This window comes from Mustelus asterias, unplaced genomic scaffold (genome assembly GCF_964213995.1).
Source record: "Mustelus asterias unplaced genomic scaffold, sMusAst1.hap1.1 HAP1_SCAFFOLD_3428, whole genome shotgun sequence".
Taxonomy (NCBI): domain Eukaryota; kingdom Metazoa; phylum Chordata; class Chondrichthyes; order Carcharhiniformes; family Triakidae; genus Mustelus; species Mustelus asterias.
The window spans coordinates 6059-27220 of NW_027593373.1; the positions used below are offsets into that span (position 1 = coordinate 6059).

Sequence of the window (21162 nt, forward strand, 5' to 3'; positions counted from 1 at the left end):
CTTCCCCTCTTCCCCTCTTATTCCGTTCCCCTCACCTCCTCCTTTCAATCCTTCCACTCTGTCCCCTTCACCATTCCCCCCCCCACCCCCACAACTCTCCCCCTCCCCTCATTCCTCCCTCCCCTCCATTCTCCCCTCCTCACTTTCCCCCTTCCTTTCCCCTATCCTCCCCCTCTCCCCTACTGAGCCAGTGGAGTCCCAGCCATTCCCCCCCCCTCCCACCCCCCCCCCCCCCCCCCCCCCCCCGCCCTCCCACCCTCCTCTCTCACTCTTCCACCCTACATATGCTGCTGTGTCGCTCAGGTAATGAGAGTGTTGTTTCCCTGCGCGGTGCTGGGACTGCCACACTGCTGCTCAGTAACTTATTAACCGGGTGCGTGCTTCAGAATCAGTCCTGCCTCCCTCCACCCCAGGGCCCTCTCACAGGGCACCTGTGCCCACAACCGTGGTGAAGGCCTCATGAATGCAGCACCAGGAGGTGCCTCGACGGGCAATCCAGACCAGTATGGTGCCAGTCTCCACCCGGGTGAGTAAAAAGAAGATAACGCAGCTTTTAAAGGGGGAGGTTCTGAGTTGTTGTTCGACTGAGTGGAGCTTCTCCTATGGGGAAAGGAATCAGACGCAAATCTGCAGCTGATTCGAGCCCGTAGCTGTCACTCAGTTGCCTTGGCTCTGTGACTGACATCTGACTGCCAGTCATGGACCCTCCCCTCACTGCCCCTCACCCCCTGATCTTTCAGAAAGAAGTCCTCTACCCCTCTCAGACGTTCAGTATAACCCCCTTCCCTGCCCCAACCTGGGACAGCCTGGTATCAGCGCAGGCAACCCTTCTGGGTGGAATCCAACCATTTATCTATTATCCAACTCAGTGGATACAGTTTATTTAGACTGTGATGCCTCCCTTGGCCAAATGGCCCATTGATACTCACTGGCCAGGAGCACACATTGGCAACAGCCACTGGAACCTGAGCAGGTGTAGCCAGGCAGAGGGTCCCTGACGTCCCAGTAGGACGGGAGTGGCAGAAATTGTGAGAGAGAGGATTTGGGATCCACTTGATTTAAACTCTGGAGTGTCAGGGTGACTTTACAATAACAGACACATCTCCAGTATCACTAGTTTCTCCAGTGTCTCTCTGAAAAGCAGAAAGATCAAAGCACAATCCGAACAACAGCGACAAGTCTGAACACAGCTATAAACACTGGGGAGAGGCAAAACAATAATCTTCATCAGTAACTGGGGAAAGCTGCGGCCCAGGAACTCCAGAAACCACACAGGCACTCCACACCGCTACACCCTGTACCCCCGCCTCTGCCTCCCTGTCACTGTCGCTGTCTCCCTCTCTCACTGTCTCCCTCTCTCACTGTCTCCCTCTCTCACTGTCTCCCTCTCTCACTGTCTCCCTCTCTCACTGTCTCCCTCTCTCACTGTCTCCCTCTCTCACTGTCTCCCTCTCTCACTGTCTCCCTCTCTCACTGTCTCCTCTCTCACTGTCTCCCTCTCTCACTGTCTCCCTCTCTCACTGTCTCCCTCTCTCTGCCTCATTGGCTCTGTCCCCTTCTCTCTTTCCCTCTCTCACTGTCTCCGTCACTCTCTCCCTCTCTCACTGTCTTTTTCATTCTCTCTCGCTCTCTGTCTCTCTCTCTCTGTCTCTCTCCCTCACTGTCTCTGACTCTCTCACTCTGTCTCTGTCTCTCTCTGTCTCTCCCTCTCTCACTCTCTCTTTCTCTCTCTCTCATCGCTCGGAATTTTACCAGCATGTCCGCCTGAGGTTCGTAAGATCCCGCCCGAGGCCAACGGAGAATGCCGTTCTCCGAGCCGATAAAATTCCAGCCACTGTCTCTCTCTCTCTCTCTCTGTCTCTCTCTCTCTCTATGTCTCTCTCTCTCTCTGTCTCTCTCTCTCTCTCTGTCTCTCTCTCTCTCTCTGTCTCTCTCTCTCTGTCTCTCTCTCACTGTCTCTGTCTCTCTCACTCTCTCTCTCTCTCTCTCACTGTCTCTATCTCTCCTCACTCTCTCTCTCTCTCACTGTCTCTGTCTCTCTCACTCTCTGTCTCTCTCTCTCACTGTCTCTGTCTCTCTCTCTCTCACTGTCTCTGTCTCTCTCACTCTCTGTCTCTCTCTCTCACTGTCTCTGTCTCTCTCACTCTCTCTCTCACTGTCTCTGTCTCTCTCACTCTCTGTCTCTCTCTCTCTGTGTCTCTCACTGTCTCTGTCTCTCTCACTCTCACTGTCTCTGTCTCTCTCTCTTGTTGTCTCTCTCTCTGTCTCTGTCTCTCTCTCTCTCTCGTTGTCTCTCTCTCTCTCTTTCTGTCTCTGTCTCTCTCTCTCTCTGTCTCTCTCTCTCGTTGTCTCTCTCTCTGTCTCTGTCTCTCTCTCTCTCTCTCTCTCGTTGTCTATCTCTCTCTCTCTCTCTCTGTCTCTCACTCACTCTCTCACTCTCTCTCTCTCTCACTGTCTCTGTCTCTCTCTCTCTCGCGTTGTCTCTCTCTGTCTCTGTCTCTGTCTCTGTCTCTCTCTCTCTCTCTCGTCTCTCTCTCTCTGTCTCTATCTCCCTTTCACTCCCTCTGTCTCCCTCTCACTATCTTGTCTGCCACTCTCTCAGTGTCTCTGACTCCCTCTTATAGGGGGGGGAATGTTACCATCCCGCCCGCCACGGGAGTCGGAGTGAGCGAGGGCCGGACCATGGAAAGGTCCATCGACCTCGAGCGGGATTTTCCCGTTTTGGGGCGAGCGAGGCTGGAAAATCCCACCCATAGTCTCTCCCTGAGCCTCTTCACTGTCCAGCTGTCCATCTGAATGCCTTTTCTCTGCTTTACTCTCTGTGGCCTGCTGTTCTCTCAGCCTCTCATCTCGACCTCTCCCTCTGACCTTGCCTCTACTTCCTATTCCTGGGGCCAATATTTACCCCTCGACCAACATGACTAAAAATGAGATGATCTTAGGGTCATGATCACATGACTGTTTGCGGGATCTTGCTGTGTGTAAAATGGCTGCACCTTTCCTACCCTACAACAGAGACTACAATTCAAAGTACTCATTGGCTGCCAAGAGCTTTGGGACATTGGGGTACAATAGAAACACAAATCTTTCTTTCTGTAGACTGGGATATAGTGAAAAGTATTGTTTCTTGCGCGCTATACAGACAAAGCATACCATTCATAGAGTACATAGGGGAGAAGGAAAGGAGAGAGTGCAGAATGCAGTGTTACAGTCATAGCTAGGGTGTAGAGAAAGATCAACTTAATGTGAGGTAGGTCCATTCAGAAGTCTGATGACAGCAGGGAAGAAGCTGTTCTTGAGTCGGTTGGTACGTGACCTCAGACTTTTGTATCTTTTTCCCGACGGAAGAAGGTGGAAGAGAGAATATCCGGGGTGCGTGGGGTCCTTAATTATGCTGGCTGCTTTTCCAAGGCAGTGGGAAGTGTAGACAGAGTCAATGGATGGGAGGCTGGTTTGCGTGATGGACCGGGCTATGTTCGCAACCTTTGTAGTTCCTTGTGGTCTTGGGCAGAGCAGGAGCCATACCAAGCTGTGATACAACCAGAAAGAATGCTTTCTATGGTGCATCTGTAAAAAAAAGTGGTGAGAGTCGTAGCGGACATACCGAGTTTCCTTAGCCTCCTGAGAAAGTAGAGGCGAGGGTGGGCTTTCTTAACTATAGCTGTTAACTATTAACCAGGGACCCCAGGGGAAAGCTGGGAGAGTTGGCAACAGCTGGAGCACCTGCTATTACCAAGCCAAACACCAGGGGTCTCCAAAAACCAGTTAATGAGTCACCAGTCAACCTGTGCCATCAGAATGTGGGAATCTACTGATGACCATAAAACCATTGTCGGAAAAACCCATCTGGTTCACTAATGTTCCTTACCCGGTCTGGCCTACACGTGACTCCAGAGCCACAGCAATGTGGTGGAATCTCAACTGCCCTCTGAACAAAGACGTGGCAATAGATGGTGGCCCAGCCAGCGACGCCCATGTCCCATGAATGAATTAAAAAAAACATTTTTCTTTAATATTTATGGCTCTCGTTCTGGGGGGTCCTATAGATGGTTCACGTGCCAGCGCTCCATTGGCTCCAGCCCAGTCACATGATCCATGAAGGATTTCCCCACCCCCCCTCCCACTTTAAAGGGGACATACTATCTCACTCTAGCCAAGGAGAAGCAACCATCTCGGTATCCGCCCTGTCAAACCCTCTAAGAATTGAATACGTTCTAGTGCGAGCACTTTGCTAGGCTCCGCGAGTAGAACGGCCCATTCTCAAAGAGAACAAAGAACAGTACAGCACAGGAACAGGCCCTTCGGCCCACCAAGCCTGCGCCAATCTGCGGTTTCTATCCCTCTGTTCGCCTTCCGTGAATCTGTCTATCAAGATGCACCTCGAACGTTGTTAACGTTTCTGCTTCCACCACCTCCCCTGGCAGCGGGTTCCAGGCACCCGCCACCCTCTGTGTGAAAAACGGTCCCGTCACATCTCCCCTAAGCTTTCCCCCCTCTCACCTTGAACCTGCGTCCTCTTATAATCCACACGTCCACCCCTGGGAAAAAAGCCTCTGACTATCCACTCTGTCCGTGCCTCTCGTCATTTTGTAGACTTCTATCAGGTCTCCCCCTCAGCCTCCGTCTTTCCAGTGAAAACAACCCGAGTTTATCCTGCTCAATCTCCCTTGTTGTACGACAGCCCTCTCATTCCAGTAACCAACCCGGAGAGCGCAACCTCTGCGAGGTGGATAATGGAGTTGGTGTGTCGGGGTTTGTCTAATCATCGAATCCCTACAGTGCAGAAGGAGGCCATTCGGCCCATCGAGTCTGCACCGACCACAATCCCACCCAGGCCCAATCGCCATAACCCCACGCATTTACCCTAGCTAGTCCCCCTGACACCAAGGGGCAATTTAGCATGGCCAATCCACCTAACCCGCACATCTTTGAAGTGTGGGAGGGAACCGGAGCACCCGGTTTTAACCCATGTGGGCGGTGCGGCGGCACAGTGATTAGCGCTGCTGCCACACAGCTCCAGGGACCCGGGTTCGATTCCTGGCTTGGGTCACTGTCTGTGTGGAGTTTGCACATTCTCCCCCGTGTCTGCATGGGTTTCCTCCGGGTGCTCCGGTTTCCTCCCACACTTCAAAGATGTGCGGGTTAGGTGGATTGGCCATGCTAAATTGCCCCTTAATGTTAGGGGGACTAGCTAGGGTAAATGCATGGCGTTATAGGGATAGCACCTGGGTTGGATTGTGGTCGGTGCAGACTCGATGGGCCAAATGGCCTCCTTCTGCATTGTAGGGATTCTATGATTCACCCGGAGGAAACCCACGCAGACACAGGGAGAACGTGCAAACTCCACACAGACAGTGACCCGAGGCCGGATTTGAACCCGGGTCCCTGGCGCTGTGAGGCAGCAGTGCTAACCCACTGTGCCACCGTGCCCGAAACAGAATCAGTGCCTTGTATCTTACCCAATCTGTGCACAATGCCACTCCTCGGAAGTGGTCTTCCCAGGTGGCACTAATATATTTATCGACAGACGTAGCTACTCAGATGCTGGGTTGTCGCTTCACGGTTTGGTGAGTTGATGCAGTGAGGGGGCAGGCTGGAGTTTTACTATTCGGTCAGTGTCGAGGACACTGGTCCTTTGTGTGGAGAGGGGGAGGGGAGGGCTGCAGTGAGCAATAGTTGGGGTTGCTACAAGTGGTGGTAGATGAAAACTAGAGGGTTATCCAACTCTTGATCATTATCCAAGAGCCTCAAAGATAGGAGGTGACTGACGGGGAGGGAGGGGTGGGAAGGAGGTTCGGACTTTGGGTGAGAACAGGACCTGGGGGCGAGGTTAATCGTGGGGTCAGTTATATGCGGCACGGCGGCACAGTGGTTAGCACTGCTGCCTCACAGCGCCAGGGACCCGGGTTCGATTCCCGGTTTGGGTCACTGTCTGTGTGGAGTCTGCACATTCTCCCCGTGTCTGCGTGGGTTTCCTCCGGGTGCTCCGGTTTCCTCCCACAGTCCGAAAGACGTGCTGGTTAGGGTGCATTGTCCGTGCTAAATTCTCCCTCAGTGTACCCGAACAGGCGCCGGAGTGTGGTGACTAGGGGATTTTCACAGTAACTTCATTGCAGTGTTAATGTAAGCCTTACTTGTGACACTAATAAATAAACTTTTTTTTTATTTTTTATTTTTTTATACTTTTCCAATTCAATCAAATCAAATCCAATTCAGAGTCTCAACAAGTTGAGACATTTCAGATCCAGGCTGACAAGACAGGGCGAGCGACCAAATCACCCTGTCCTGGGCCTGATCTACATGAGCCAAGTTGATTGGAGGAGCAAAGCAACACCTCCTCCAAGACTTGAGCTCATTTGCATCTTAGCAAATCTTAGAGGAGGCTGAGGGGAGACTTAATAGAGGTGTATAAAATGATGAAGGGGATAGATAGAGTGAACGTTCAAAGACTATTTCCTCGGGTGGATGGAGCTATTACAAGGGGGCATAACTATAGGGTTCGTGGTGGGAGATACAGGACGGATATCAGAGGTAGGTTCTTTACGCAGAGAGTGGTTGGGGTGTGGAATGGACTGCCTGCAGTGATAGTGGAGTCAGACACTTTAGAAACATTTAAGCGGTTATTGGATAGGCACATGGAGCACACCAGGATGATAGGGAGTGGGATAGCTTGATCTTGGTTTCAGATAAAGCCCGAAGGGCCTGTTCTGTGCTGTACTGTTCTATGTTCTATGTTCTATTAGCCAAAAGGCCGAGATGCCGCTTTTAAAAATTGCTTCATATGAAACATATGAAGCTTCAATGTAACCCAATGACCTCAACCAAGTGCAGCATCCAATCCATACTACATTTGATCCTAGCCAAAAGGCCGAGAAGCGAACTAATAAATAAACTTTACTCTCGGTCAACATATGTCAGTGACTAACAGAGAAGAAACAAAGAAAGCTTTGCATTCCTGTAGCGCCGTTCACCACCTTTGGATGACCCCGAGCACTTCACATCGCAGTGCAATAGCGTGGGAAATGTGGCAGCCAATGTATGCACAGCAAGATCCCACAAACAGCAGTGACGGCATGCTCGCCCATTTCAAGTGCTGGTTGAGGGTTAATTGTCAGTCAGGATGAGGGGATTATACTCCCAGTCGTGACTGTTTGGATATTTCACGTCCACATTTCATCTGGAATGTGGCACCTCTGACAGAGTCGCACTCCCTCAGCGTTCCAGTGGGAGCTTCGGCCTAGATTGTGTGACCAAGACTCTGGAATGGGATCTGATTTGATTTATTATTGTCGCATGTATTGGGGCGAATGGGATCAAAGGTTATGGGGAGAAAGCAGGATTAGGCTATTGAGTTGGATGATCAGCCATGATTGTGATGAATGGTGGAACAGGCTCGAAGGGCCGAATGGCCTCCTCCTGCTCCTATCTTCTATGTTTCTATGTATTAATATAGAGTGAAAAGTCTTGTTTCTTGCGCGATATAGACAAAGCATACCATTCATAGAGAAGGAAAGGAGAGAGTGCAGAATGTAGTGTTACAGTCATAGCTAGGGTGTAGAGAAAGATCAACTTAATGCAAGGTAGGTCCATTCAAAAGTCTGACAGCAGCAGGGAAGAAGCTGTTCTTGAGTCGGTTGGTACGTGACCTCAGACTTTTGTATCTTTTTCCCGGCAGAAGAAGGTGGAAGAGAGAATGTCCGGGGTGCGTGGGGTCCTTAATTATGCTGGCTGCTTTGCCGAGGCAGCGGGAACTGGAGACAGAGTCAATGGATGGGAGGCTGGTTTGTGTGATGGATTGGGCTACATTCACGACCTTTTTTAGTTCCTTGTGGTCTTGGGCAGAGCAGGAGCCATACCAAGCTGTGATATGTTTGGAAAGGATGTGTGTGCGTGCACATATGTGTGTGTCATTCTGTGTATGCGTGCATGTTGGTGTCTCTGTGTGTGCATGTGTCTATGTGTGTGAGTGTGTGCATGCTTTCTATGGTGCATCTATAAAAGTTGGTGAGAGTCGTAGCTGACGTGCCAAATTTCCTTAGCTTCCTGAGAAAGTAGAGGCGTTGGTGGGCTTTCTTAACTATAGCGTCGGCATGGGGGGACCAGGACAGGTTGTTGAAGATCTGGACACCTAAAAACTTGAAGCTCTCGACCATTTCTACTTCGTCCCCGTTGATGTAGACAGGGGCATGTTCTCCACTGCGCTTCCTGAAGAATTTGGTTACACGACACACTCGCTCTGCAGCGCTGCCCACTGAGCTTTTAGGGGACATTCCAAGGGCAGAATGAATCTCTCGGGGGAACCGCCGTCTCTGAGGCAACGAGTCGCAACTGGTGAAAAGACAGATGTTCTAAAAGGAAAGTTAAAATCAATCCCTGGTGGGATGGGACACTGTTGGAGTTTGAACCTTGTCAGTGAGTTGACAGTTGTCGGGTAAATCCTGTCATTAGATGCAGTCGACAGGTCAGTATCTTGGCCATTATCTGAGGCACCTGGTTTATCAGCGAGTGCGAGATAATGGGGGAGAAAGTCCGCAAACACACCAGATAACAGCAGTAACTCGGGAAGAGCAGTGACAGTCAACAGAGAGAAAGAGAGAGAGAGGGAGGGAAAGAGAGGGAATAAAAAAAGAGAAGAACAGGGAAAATGGATATCATGGATTATGATGAAAGAAGACGGTGGAAGGTGTTTGAGACGGTAAGCAGTTACCCATGAAGTAATTAAAAACCTGTGTGTATGCTTGTGTTCATCTGAGTGTGTTTGAATGCCTGTGCATGTATGTGTGTGTGTGTGTGTATATGTGTGTGTGTGTGTGTGTGTGCATATGTGTGTGTGTATATATGGGTGTGTGCATGTGTATATGTGTGTGTATGCATGTGTTCGTGTGTGTGTGTGTGTATATATATGTGTGCGTCTGTGAGCATGCATCCCTGTGTGTGTATGTGTGTGGATATATGTGTGTGTGTCTGTACGTGTGTGTAAATGTGTGTGCGTGTACGTATGTGTGTGTGACTGTGTATGCATGCATGTTGGTGTCTCTGTGTGTGCATGTGTCTATGTGTGTGCATGTGTGTGTATGTGTTTGTTTGTACATGTATGTGTGTATGTGATGCGTGTTTGTGTATCTGCATGTGTGCGCGTGCACATGTGTATATGTGCATGTGTGTTTGCTTGCGTGTGTGTACATGTGTGAGCACATGTATGTGTGTTTGCTTGTGTGTGTGTGTACATGTGCATGTATGTTGGGGGGGGGATTTATGTTTGCTTGTATGTATGCATATGTGTGCATGTGTATTTGCTTGTGTGTGCACACGCGCATGTGTGTGTGCATATGTGTGTGTGTGTGTGCATATGTGTGTGTGCACATGCGTGTGTGTGTGTGCACACGTGTGTGTGTGCATATGTGTGTGTGCACACGTGTGTGTGTGTGTGTGTGCATATGTGTGTGTGCACATGTGTGTGTGTGTGTGTGTGCAGTAGGCTGAACTGAAGAAGGTTTCTGTCAGGACAACAGCTGATCTCTGAGAGAGCTACAGAGCCCCCCATGCAAACAGGCAGCTGAAATGGACAGCTCATTGGCTGAGGGAGGGCAATATCATTGCCCGCCCCTTCACCCTGCTCCGTGACCCCATCTGTACCTGGCCGATAAAACCCGACTGTAATCAGACTCTGCAACATTCACCACCACCACCCCCCCCCCCCCCCCGCTCTCTCCCCTCCCCCCCCCCCCCCCACCCCCGGGCTCCTCTGAACTCGGTGTCACTTACGTCAGCTCTCCTGCAGCCCGCACTAGTCAAGGTCACCCAGGCTGACTTGGCCATAGCTGGATACACTCCAGCAGCACTTGCCTCTCCAAAGTCACACACCCGCAGCCTGCGGGATAACTGCAGTCTCCTGCCTGCACTGCCACCAGACACATCCCTCCAATCTGCAGGAATCAAATCTCCTGGCAACTGCGGGTGAATAGGAACCTAAGTCCTGTGAGGATCTGAGTCCACTCCCCCCCCGCCTGCCCCCCACACACAGATCTCTAAAAGGGGCCTGGATCTATAGCATGATGTCTCAGTGCTGGGAGTATTCGACAGGACTATGTGTGAGTAACGTCGAGGTGACCCTTTATTAAGTCTTTAATGGGATGTGGGTGTCACTGGGCGGGACAGCATTTGACACCCGCTCTTAGAAAAGTTGGTGGTAAGCGCCCTTTTTTATTCACTCGTGGGACATGGGGACGTCGCTGGGCAAGGCCACCATTTATTACCCATCCCTAATTGCCCCTTGAACTGAGTGTCCCGCTCGGCCATTTCAGAGGGCAGTTAAGAATCAACCACATTGCCATGGCTCTGGAGTCACATGTAGGCCAGACCGGGTAAGGACGGCAGATTTCCTTCCCTAAAGGGACGTTAGTGAACCCAGGTGGGTTTTCCTGACAATGGTTTCATGGTCGTCAGTAGATTCTTAATTCCAGATATTTTTTCTTGAATTCAAATTCCACGGCGGGATTCGAACCCGGGTCCCCAGAACCTTAGCTCAGTTTCTGGATATATAGTCCAGCGATAATACCACTAGGCCATCGCTGTCTGGAACCACTGCAGTCCATCTGCTTTGCTTCATCCTGCAGCAGATTGGTACAACTGAGCGTCTTGCTCGGTCATTTAAGAGTCACCCACGTTGCTGTGGCTCTGGAGTCACATGTAGACCAGACGGGGTAAGGACGGCAGATTTCCTTCCCGAAAGGACACTAGTGAATCAGCTGATAAATTTTATCGATGATAACTTTGCACTTATGGCGATTGAGATTATTTTGTATTAATGAATTGAAATTCCACCAGCTGCCGTGGTGGGATTTGAACCCGTGTCCCCGGAGCACTAGCCTGGATCACTAATCCAGAGCACTACCCTGGGCCTCTGGATCACTAATCCAGAGCACTACCCTGGGCCTCTGGATCACTAATCCAGAGCACTACCCTGGGCCTCTGGATCACTAATCCAGAGCACTACCCTGGGCCTCTGGATCACTAATCCAGAGCACTACCCTGGGCCTCTGGATCACTAATCCAGAGCACTACCCTGGGCCTCTGGATCACTAATCCAGAGCACTACCCTGGGCCTCTGGATCACTAATCCAGAGCACTACCCTGGGCCTCTGGATCACTAATCCAGAGCACTACCCTGGGCCTCTGGATCACTAATCCAGTGACATTACCACCACACCATCACCTCTCTGCACCATCTGCCAACTCCAGTCTTGGTTGTAATGCATCCCATCGTTGGCTCCCAATTGACAAAGTGGCAGTTAGCTGATGTGCTTAAACCCGCCCCCACCCACATCCCCCTCTCCCCCACCCCTCCCCGCCCCGAGGGAAGGACAGCGCGCACAAGTATTCTTATTTCCCCGTTTTACTATTTTTTCGTCCTGGTGTGTAACTGAAAGCCACCGAGAGTCATCACCATAGAATCCCTACGGTGCTGAAGGAGGCCAATCGGCCCATCGAGTCTGCACCGACAACAATCCCACCCCAGGTCCTATCCCCATAACACCACATATTTAGCATGCCCAATGCTACTAACCTGCCTATCTTTGGGACACTAAGAGGTAATTTAGCATGGCCAATCCACCTAACCCACACATCTTTGGACACTAAGGGGCAATTTAGCATGGCCAATCCACCTAACCCACACATCTTTGGACACTAAGGGGCAATTTAGCATGGCCAATCCACCTAACCCACACATCTTTGGACACTAAGGGGCAATTTAGCATGGCCAATCCACCTAACCCACACATCTTTGGACACTAAGGGGCAATTTAGCATGGCCAATCCACCTAACCCACACATCTTTGGACACTAAGGGGCAATTTAGCATGGCCAATCCACCTAACCCACACATCTTTGGACACTAAGGGGCAATTTAGCATGGCCAATCCACCTAACCCACACATCTTTGGACACTAAGGGGCAATTTAGCATGGCCAATCCACCTAACCCACACATCTTTGGACACTAAGGGGCAATTTAGCATGGCCAATCCACCTAACCCACACATCTTTGGACACTAAGGGGCAATTTAGCATGGCCAATCCACCTAACCCACACATCTTTGGACACTAAGGGGCAATTTAGCATGGCCAATCCACCTAACCCACACATCTTTGGACACTAAGGGGCAATTTAGCATGGCCAATCCACCTAACCCACACATCTTTGGACACTAAGGGGCAATTTAGCATGGCCAATCCACCTAACCCACACATCTTTGGACACTAAGGGGCAATTTAGCATGGCCAATCCACCTAACCCACACATCTTTGGACACTAAGGGGCAATTTAGCATGGCCAATCCACCTAACCCACACATCTTTGGACACTAAGGGGCAATTTAGCATGGCCAATCCACCTAACCCACACATCTTTGGACACTAAGGGGCAATTTAGCATGGCCAATCCACCTAACCCACACATCTTTGGACACTAAGGGGCAATTTAGCATGGCCAATCCACCTAACCTGCACATCTTTGGACACTAAGGGACAATTTAGTACGGCCAATGCACCCTAACCAGCACGTCTTTCGGACTGTGGGAGGAAACCGGAGCACCCGGAGGAAACCCACGCAGACACGGGGAGAACGTCTGCGGCACGGTAGCACAGTGGTTAGCACTGCTGCTTCACAGCTCCAGGGTCCCGGGTTCGATCCCCAGCTCAGGTCACTGTCTGTATGGAGTTTGCACATTCTCCTCGTGTCTGCGTGGGTTTCCTCCGGGTGCTCCGCTTTCCTCCCACAGTCCAAAGATGTGCGGGTTAGGTTGATTGGCCAGGTTAAAAATTGCCCCTTAGAATCCTAAAATGCGTAGGTTAGAGGGATTAGCGGGTAAATATGTGGGGGTAGGGTCTGGGTGGGATTGTGGTCGCTGCAGACTCGATGGGCCGAATGGCCTCCTTCTGCACTGTAGGGTTTCTATGATTTCTATGATTCTATGAACGTGCAGACTGCGCACAGACAGTGACCCAAGGACGGAATTGAACCCAGATCCCTGGCGCTGTGAGGCAGCAGTGCTAACCACTGTGCCACCGTGCCGCCCTTCAGTGGGCACGCAGCGGGGTGGGGTCAGGGAAAGAGGAGAACTGGAAAGAGAATAAAAGGAGCCCTGGCTCAGGAGCTCTGAGTAACAAGACGGAAATCTGTGTCTTTGCCTCACATTGATGTTTCTAACCCTCTCCTCCCACAGGTGAAGAGTATTGGCCCTAAATTGATTCCGTTCCTGAAAACCTTCTGCATTTACTTTGTGCTCTGGCTGCCCACCTCCGAGCCGTCCTGGTTCAGTGCGTTGATTAAGTGTCTGCCCGTTCTGTGCCTGGCTTTCTTTGTGCTGGCTCACGGCTACAGCACGGGGCAGTATCCATCATACTCCAGAAAAGTCCTCACTGGCCTCCTCTTCTCCGCCCTCGGGGATGTTTTCCTCACCTGGGGCGATCAAGGATTCTTCATCCACGGTAAGCCCTCACATTTAAGGTCTCATTGGGCGGGTAGAGGAGAGGAGTTTGTTTTAGGAAGTGCGGGGATGGGGGGGAGGATTGCTGCAGGGGATTTGGGGAAGAACCCAGGATTCTTCACTAAGTTTATAGGTGTCCAGATCACCAACAACCTGCCCTGCTCCCTCCACGCCGACACTATAGTGAAGAAAACCCACCAATGTTTCTACTTTCCCAGGATGCTAAGGAAATTCGGCATGTCAGCTATGACTCTCACCAATTTTTACAAATGCAGCATAGAAAGCATCCTATCCAGATATATCACAGCTTGGTATAGCTCCTGCTCTGCCCAAAACCGCAAGAAACTACAAAATCATAGAAAACCTACAGTGCAGAAAGGGACCATTCGGCCCATCGAGTCTGCACCGACCACAATCCCATCCAGGCCCTACCCCCATATCCATACATATTTACCCCGCTAACCTACGCATCTCAGCTCACTAAGGGGCAATTTTAGCATGGCCAATCAACCTAACCCGCACATCTTTGGACTGTGGGAGGAAACCGGAGCACCCGGAGGAAACCCACGCAGACACGAGGAGAATGTGCAAACTCCACGCAGACAGTGACCCAAGCCGGGAATCGAACCCGGGGCCCTGGAGCTGTGAAGCTGCAGTGCTAACCACTGCGCTACCGTGCCGCCCATGAACATCATGAACGAAGCCCAGTCCATCACTCAAACCAGCCTCCCATCCATTGACTCTGTCTACACTTCCCGCTGCCTCGAGGTGTATAAAATGATGAAGGGGATAGATAGAGTGAACGTTCAAAGACTATTTCCTCGGGTGGATGGAGCTATTACAAGGGGGCATAACTATAGGGTTCGTGGTGGGAGATACAGGACGGATATCAGAGGTAGGTTCTTTACGCAGAGAGTGGTTGGGGTGTGGAATGGACTGCCTGCAGTGATAGTGGAGTCAGACACTTTAGAAACATTTAAGCGGTTATTGGATAGGCACATGGAGCACACCAGGATGATAGGGAGTGGGATAGCTTGATCTTGGTTTCAGATAAAGCTCGGCACAACATCGTGGGCCGAAGGGCCTGTTCTGTGCTGTACTGTTCTATGTTCTATGCCTCGGAAAAGCAGGCAGCATAATTAAGGACCCCACGCACCCCGGACATTCTCTCTTCCACCTTCTTCCGTCAGGAAAAATATATAAAAGTCTGAGGTCACGTACCAACCGACTCAAGAACAGCTTCTTCCCTGCTGCTGTCAGACTTTTGAATGGACCTACCTTGCATTAAGTTGATCTTTCTCTACACCTTAGCTATGACTGTAACACTACATTCTGCACCCTCTTGTTTCCTTCTCTATGAACGGTATGCTTTGTCTGTATAGCGCGCAAGAAACAATACTTTTCACTGTATGTTAATACATGTGACAATAATAAATCAAATCAAATCAAATCTTTAAAGCAGAGATTGATAGATTTTCATTTGATTTATTATTGTCACATAGAATCATAGAATCCCTACAGTGCAGAAGGAGGCCATTCAGCCCATCGAGTCTGCATCGACCACAATCCCACTCAGGCCCTCTCCCCGTAACCCCACATATTTACCCTGCTAATCCCCTAACACTCGGGTCAATTTAGCATGGCCAATTCACCTAACCCGCACATCTTTGGACTGTGGAGGAAACTGGGGCATCCGGAGGAAACCCACGCAGACACAGGGAGAACATGCAAACTCCACACATATATTGGGATACAGTGAAAAGTATTGTTTCTTGCACATTATGCAGACAAAACATACCACTCATAGAGTACATAGGGGAGAAGGAAAGGAGAGAGTGCAGAATGTAGTGTTACAGTCATAGCTAGAGTGTAGAGAAAGATCATTTAAATATAAGGTAGGTCCAAAAGTCTGATGACAGCAGGGAAGAAATTGTTCTTGAGTCTGTTGGTCTGTGACTTCAGACTTTTGTATCTTTTTCCCGACAGAAGAAGGTGGAAGAGAGAATGCGTGGGGTGCTTAATTATGCTGGCTGCTTTGCCGAGACAGCGGGAAGTGTAGACAGAGTCAATGGATGGGAGCTGGTTTGTGTGATGGATTGGGCTACATTCACGACCTTTAGTAGTTTCTTGTGGTCTGGGTCAGAGCAGAAGCCATACCAAGAATGCTTTCTGTAAAAGTTGGTGAGAGTCATAGCTGACATGCCAAATTTCCTTACTCTTCTGAGAAAGATATCAGTGATAGAGCTTCCACAAACTCCTGGGGTGGAAAATTCCAAACATTCACAACTCAACTTGTAAAGAAGTTTCTCCTCATCTCAGTCCCCGAGGGTGATCCTTCCCCTCTACGGTTCAGGACTACTCCACCCTGTGCTGCATTGATCTATCACCTTTGACACTCCGAATCAGGAGGCAGAATCGGACAAGTTTTCACACTGATCCACGTAAAGAGATAAGGGAAAAGTTGACCAAAGCTTTGAAACATAGTGACAGTACTTGAAGGACAGAGACAGGGGGAGGGGAGGTTTGGGAAGGGGAAAAACGCCAGAATTTGGGGCACAGGCAGCTAAAGACATGGGCCGGGATTCTCTGACCTTGCCCGCGGTTGTGATTCCCCAGTCCCGCTGCTGTGAATGAAAGCTTGGCTGAGCGCCAAATTCCCCGTCCTCGGTGGCAGCGGAGAATCCCGGCCATGGCGGCCGATTGTTGGAGCGATTCAAATCAGATATACCCAATTGGGCAGGAGAGTGGAGACATCGGAGGGCTGTGGAAGGGTTGGAAGAGGTTACAGAGATAGAGAGGGGAGGTGTGAGGTCGTATCTATCTGAGTAATTTGAAAACAAAGATGAGAAATGTTTTTTATTCATTCGGGGGATATGGGCGTCGCTGGCTGGACCAGCATTTATTACCCATCCCTAGTTGCCCTTGGAGGGCAGTTGAGAATCAACCACATTGCTGTGGCTCTGGAGTCACATGTAGGCCAGACCGGGTAAGGACGGCAGATTTCCTTCCCTAAAGGGACATTAGTGAACCAGATGGGTTTTTCTTGCCTTCTTTTTCCGATATATTATTACTCCTGTTAGTTTTTTCTTGTGCGGCTTGGTGAATGGGGAGGGTACCCTCACGTGGCGGAAGTAAAAGTGAGGGGGTAGGGTTAGGGTTTTATATTTGAGGTGATTAAGTTTTGGCTAATGGGTTGTAATGTTTGTGGTGTTTGATGTCCGTTAGTGTGCTATTCCCAGTTCCGGAATGTTCAGGATGTTGCCTGGTATGGAGCTGTGAGGAGAGGATGGAGAAACTTGGTTTGTTCTCACTGGAACGACGGAGGTTGAGGGGAGACCTGATAGAAGTCTACAAGATTATGAGGGGCGTGGACAGAGTGAATAGTCAGAAGCTTTATCCCAGGGTGGAAGAGTCAATTGCTAGGGGGCATAGGTTTAAGGTGCGAGGGGCAAGGTTTAAAGGTGATGTGCAAGGCAAGTTGTTTTACACAGACGGTGGTGGGTGCCTGGAACTCGCTGCCGGGGGAGGTAGTGGAAGCGGATACGGTAGTGACTTTTAAGGGGCGTCTTGACAAATACATGAATAGGATGGGAATAGAGGGACATGGTCCCCGGAAGGGTTTTAGTTAAGTCGGGCAGCATGGTCGGTGCAGGCTTGGAGGGGCCGAAGGGCCTGTTCCTGTGCTGTAATTCCCTTTGTTCTTTGAGATTTCGCTGAAACTAACACTATTCCCCACCCCTTCCTCCCCCTCGCCACTATCTCCATGCACTTGCTCCTCTGCTACCTCACTGCCACCTCGACATTCAGACTTTGAAACGCTGACTCAAAGATATAGCTCAGTATCCACGTCACAGTGAGAGACGTGGAGTTAAAACTGCATCAACCCCTGTGTTCACGGAGAAGTTAATTTTCCTGTTCGCTGGGCTTCGCGCCGTGTGTCACAGTTGTGCACTTTTTAAAGCAATCACATCACACGGTGTAGCAGCAAGCCAGTGCCTTTGGGTTCTCACTAACGACAGGTTCATTTAAACAACACCAGAATGCCCAGATCAAAACTGAAATCTTGGAGAAATATTTTTCAGTCGGTTTGACTGATTATTTCCAGTTATTGGTGAGGATTAAATTACACCGATTAAATTTCCCAGCCTGTTTTCAATGTTGAGAGAAAAGGGCTGTGATCAAAATTGATTTTACTGTTTCTTACCCAGTCCCTCCGTCCAATCCTGTACTCAGCTTCTGGGTGTGTGTGTGTGTATATGTGCGTGTGTGTGTGTGTGCATGCTTTGAGTGTGTACTGCATCTGTTGTGTTTGCATGTGTATCTGTATATATATATATATATGTGTGGTGTGTGTGAATGTCAGTGTGAGTGAGTCAGTGTGTGTGTCAATGTGTGTGTATCAGTGTGAGTGTGTCAGTGTGTCTGTGTGTGAGTGAGTCAGTGTGTGAGTGAGTCAGTGTGAGTGTGTCAATGTGTGTGTGTCAGTGTGAGTGTGTCAGTGTGTGTATGAGTGTGTGTCAGCGTGTGTGAGTCAGTGTGAGTGTGTCAGTGTGTGTGTCAGTGTGTGTGTCAATATGAGTGTGTCAGTGTGTGTGTCAATGTGAGTGTGTCAGTGTGTGTGTGAGTGAGTCAGTGTGCGTGTCAGTGTGAGTGTCAGTGTGAGTGTGTCAGTGAGTCAGTGTGTGAATGAGTCAGTGTGCGTGTCAGTGTGAGTGTTAGTGTGAGTGTGTCAGTGTGTCAGTGTGAGTTTGTCAGCGTGAGTGTGTCAGTGTGAGTGTGTTCGTGTGTCAGTGAGTCAGTATTGTGTCAATGTGTGTGTGTATCAGTGTGCGTGTTAGTGTGTGTGTCTGTGTGAGTGTGCCAGTGTGTCAGTGTGTGTGTCAGTGTGAGTGTATGTGACTGTGTGAGTGTGTCAGTATGTGTGTGTGTCTGAGTGTGTGGGCGTGTCAGTGTGAGTGTGCCAGTGTGAGTGTGCCAGCATGAGTGTGAGTGTGAGTGTATCAGTGTGTGTGTGCCTGTGTTTGTGGATCAGTGTGTGTGTGTGTCAGTGTGTGTGTGTGTCAGTGTGTGTGTGTGTCAGTGTGAATGTATCGAGAGAGAGAGAGAGACGGAGAGGTTTAGAGACGAAATTCCGAAGCTTAGAGGCTGGAGGCCGCCACTGGTGGAGCGATTAAAATGGGGGGAGAATCGAAGAGAGCAGAGTTAAAGTTTATTTATTAGTGTCACAAGTCGGCTTACATTAACACTGCAATGAAGTTACTGTGAAAATCCCCTAATTGCCACACTCCGGCGCTTGTTCGGGTACACTGGGGGAGAATTTAGCACGGCCAATGCACCCTAACCAACGTGTCTTTTGGACTGTGGGAGGAAACCGGAGCACCCGGAGGAAACCCACGCAGACACGGGGAGAACGTGCAAACTCCGCACAGACAGTCCACCTAACCCGCACATCTTTTGTACAGTTGGAGGAGATGACAGAGACAGGGAGGAGGAAGAGTCCACGGAGGGGACTTAAAAACATGGATAAGGAGTTTAAAATCAGGGGGTTTCTGGGCAGGGCCGGGGAGGCGGGGGGGGCGGGCAGGGGGGGGCGGGCTGCGGGGGGGTGGCAGTTGAGAAGTTTCTCATGACTTGGAAAGATGTCCCTTTTGCTCCACAGGAATGTTGATGTTTGGGATCTCCCACATTCTGTACAGTTGGGCCTTCGGCCTACGGCCACTCCGGCTCTGGTTAGCTCTTATCCTCTTGGCGCTGGGAGCGGTGTACTACACGGCGGTCTACTCCTACCTGCAGGGCACCATGGTCTACGCCATGGTGGGCTACGTCCTGGTTTTGGGGCTGATGAGCTGGAGAGGAATGGCTCGAGCCGGTTGCTCGCGATACGAGCGCTCCTGGAGTCGCGGCTGCACGGCGGCGGGGGCTGTGGTCTTTGTCGCCTCGGATTTGATCCTGGCCATCGACCGGTTCTGCTTCGCCCTGCCCCACGCCCGGGCCGTGGTCATGTCGACCTATTACACTGCCCAGATGCTCATCACCCTGTCTGTAGTTGAGCGCAGCGACCGGGACCACCTCTGGAAGAGGAACTGAAAGCGGAATGACAGTCTAAACCCCGAAGGCAGGAGCTTTCTCCCCGGGCAGTGTAATGTAAATGGTGCAGCTGAACTGTGTTTAATGTGAATTAAATCTGCCTGTATAAGCAGTCCTTATTTAACTTCAGATCCCAGTCATTGACCCAGGGAACCCGTGGTGTAGTGCTAATGTCACTGAACCAGCAATCCTAATCCCAATGCTCTGGGGACACGGGTTCAAATCCCACCACGGTGGAAGTTAAATTCAATTAATAAATCTATAGAATCCCTACAGTGCAGAATGAAGCCATTCGGTCCATCAAATCTGGACCAAATCTCTGAAAAATCATTTTACCCGGGCCCACACCACTGCCGTAACCCCACTCATTTACCATGGCCAATCCATCTAACCTACACATCTTTGGACACTAAGAGGCAATTTAACACGGCCAATCCCCTAATCCGCACATCTTTGGACACTAAGGGGCAATTTACCACGGCCAATCCCCCTAACCCGCACATCTTTGGACACTAAGGGGCAATTTAGCATGGCCAATCCACCTAACCTGCACATCTTTGGACACTAAGGGGCAATTTAGCATGGCCAATCCACCCAACCTGCACATCTTTGGACACTAAGAGGCAATTTAGCATGGCCAATCCACCTAACCTGCACATCTTTGGACACTAAGGGGCAATTTAGCATGGCCAATCCCCCTAACCCACACATCTTTGGACACTAAGGGGCATTTTACCACGGCCAATCCAGCGACCTGCACACCTTTGGAGTGTGAGAGGAAACCAGAGCACCCGGAGGAAACCCGCACAGACACGGGGAGAACGTGCAAACTCCACAAAGTCACCCGAGACTGGAATTGAACCCACGTCCCTGGTGCTGTGAGGCAGCAGCGCTAACCACTGTGCCACTGCGCTGCCTGTAATTCTGGAATTGAAAAGCTTCTCTCAGTAATGGGAACTGTGAAACTATCATCGATTGTCGTTAAAAAACCAGTTGGTTCACTTAGGTCAAGGAAGGAAATCTGCCGTCCTTACCCAGTCTGGCTTGCATGAGATTCTTGACAGCCCTTTGCAGAGGCCTAGTGAGAGACTAGGAGTGGCACAGTGGTTAGCACTGCCGCCTCACAGCGCCAGGGACCTGGGTTCAATTCCCGGCTTGGGTCACTGTCTGTGTGGAGTTTGCACATTCTCCCCGTGTCTGCGTGGGTTTCCTCCAGGTGCTCCGGTTTCCACCCACAGTCCAAAGATGTGTAGGTTAGGTGGATTGGCCATGCTAAATTGCCCCTTAGTGTCCAAAGATGTGCAGGTTAGGTGGATTGATCATGCTAAATTGCCCCTTAGTGTCCAAAGATGCGTAGGTTAAGTGGATTGGCCATGCTAAATTGCTCCTTAGTGTCCAAAGACGTGCGGGTTAGGTGGATTGGCCATGCTAAATTGCCTCTTAGTGTCCAAAGATGTGCAGGTTAGGTGGATTGATCATGCTAAATTGCCCCTTAGTGTCCAAAGATGCGTAGGTTAAGTGGATTGGCCATGCTAAATTGCTCCTTAGTGTCCAAAGATGTGCAAGTTAGGTGGATTGGCCATGCT

General features: G+C 50.3%; 1 protein-coding gene across 2 annotated transcripts; it reads left to right on the forward strand.

Moving 5' to 3' along the window:
- Nucleotides 1–394: 394 nt before the first annotated feature.
- On the forward strand, nt 395–20796 carry LOC144490558 (lysoplasmalogenase TMEM86A-like). 2 transcript variants are annotated; one of them, XM_078208275.1, is made up of 3 exons: nt 395–526; nt 13226–13490; nt 19149–20796. In XM_078208275.1, exons 1-3 carry the CDS (start codon nt 464–466, stop codon nt 19574–19576), a joined length of 756 nt encoding a protein of 251 aa, XP_078064401.1. In that variant the 5' UTR covers nt 395–463; the 3' UTR covers nt 19577–20796. The 2 variants fall into 2 exon arrangements, with proteins under 2 accessions (XP_078064401.1, XP_078064402.1); XM_078208276.1 differs by lacking the exon at nt 395–526 and adding an exon at nt 8608–8695.
- Nucleotides 20797–21162: the final 366 nt, after the last annotated feature.

Coding starts and splice junctions, on each gene's coding strand:
- LOC144490558 (XM_078208275.1), top strand. CDS start 464: ATGCAGCACCAGGAGGTGCCTCGACGGGCAATCCAGACCAGTATGGTG. Junction 527..13,225: donor TGGTGCCAGTCTCCACCCGG/GTGAGTAAAAAG, acceptor CTCCTCCCACAG/GTGAAGAGTATTGGCCCTAA. Junction 13,491..19,148: donor TCAAGGATTCTTCATCCACG/GTAAGCCCTCAC, acceptor TTTGCTCCACAG/GAATGTTGATGTTTGGGATC.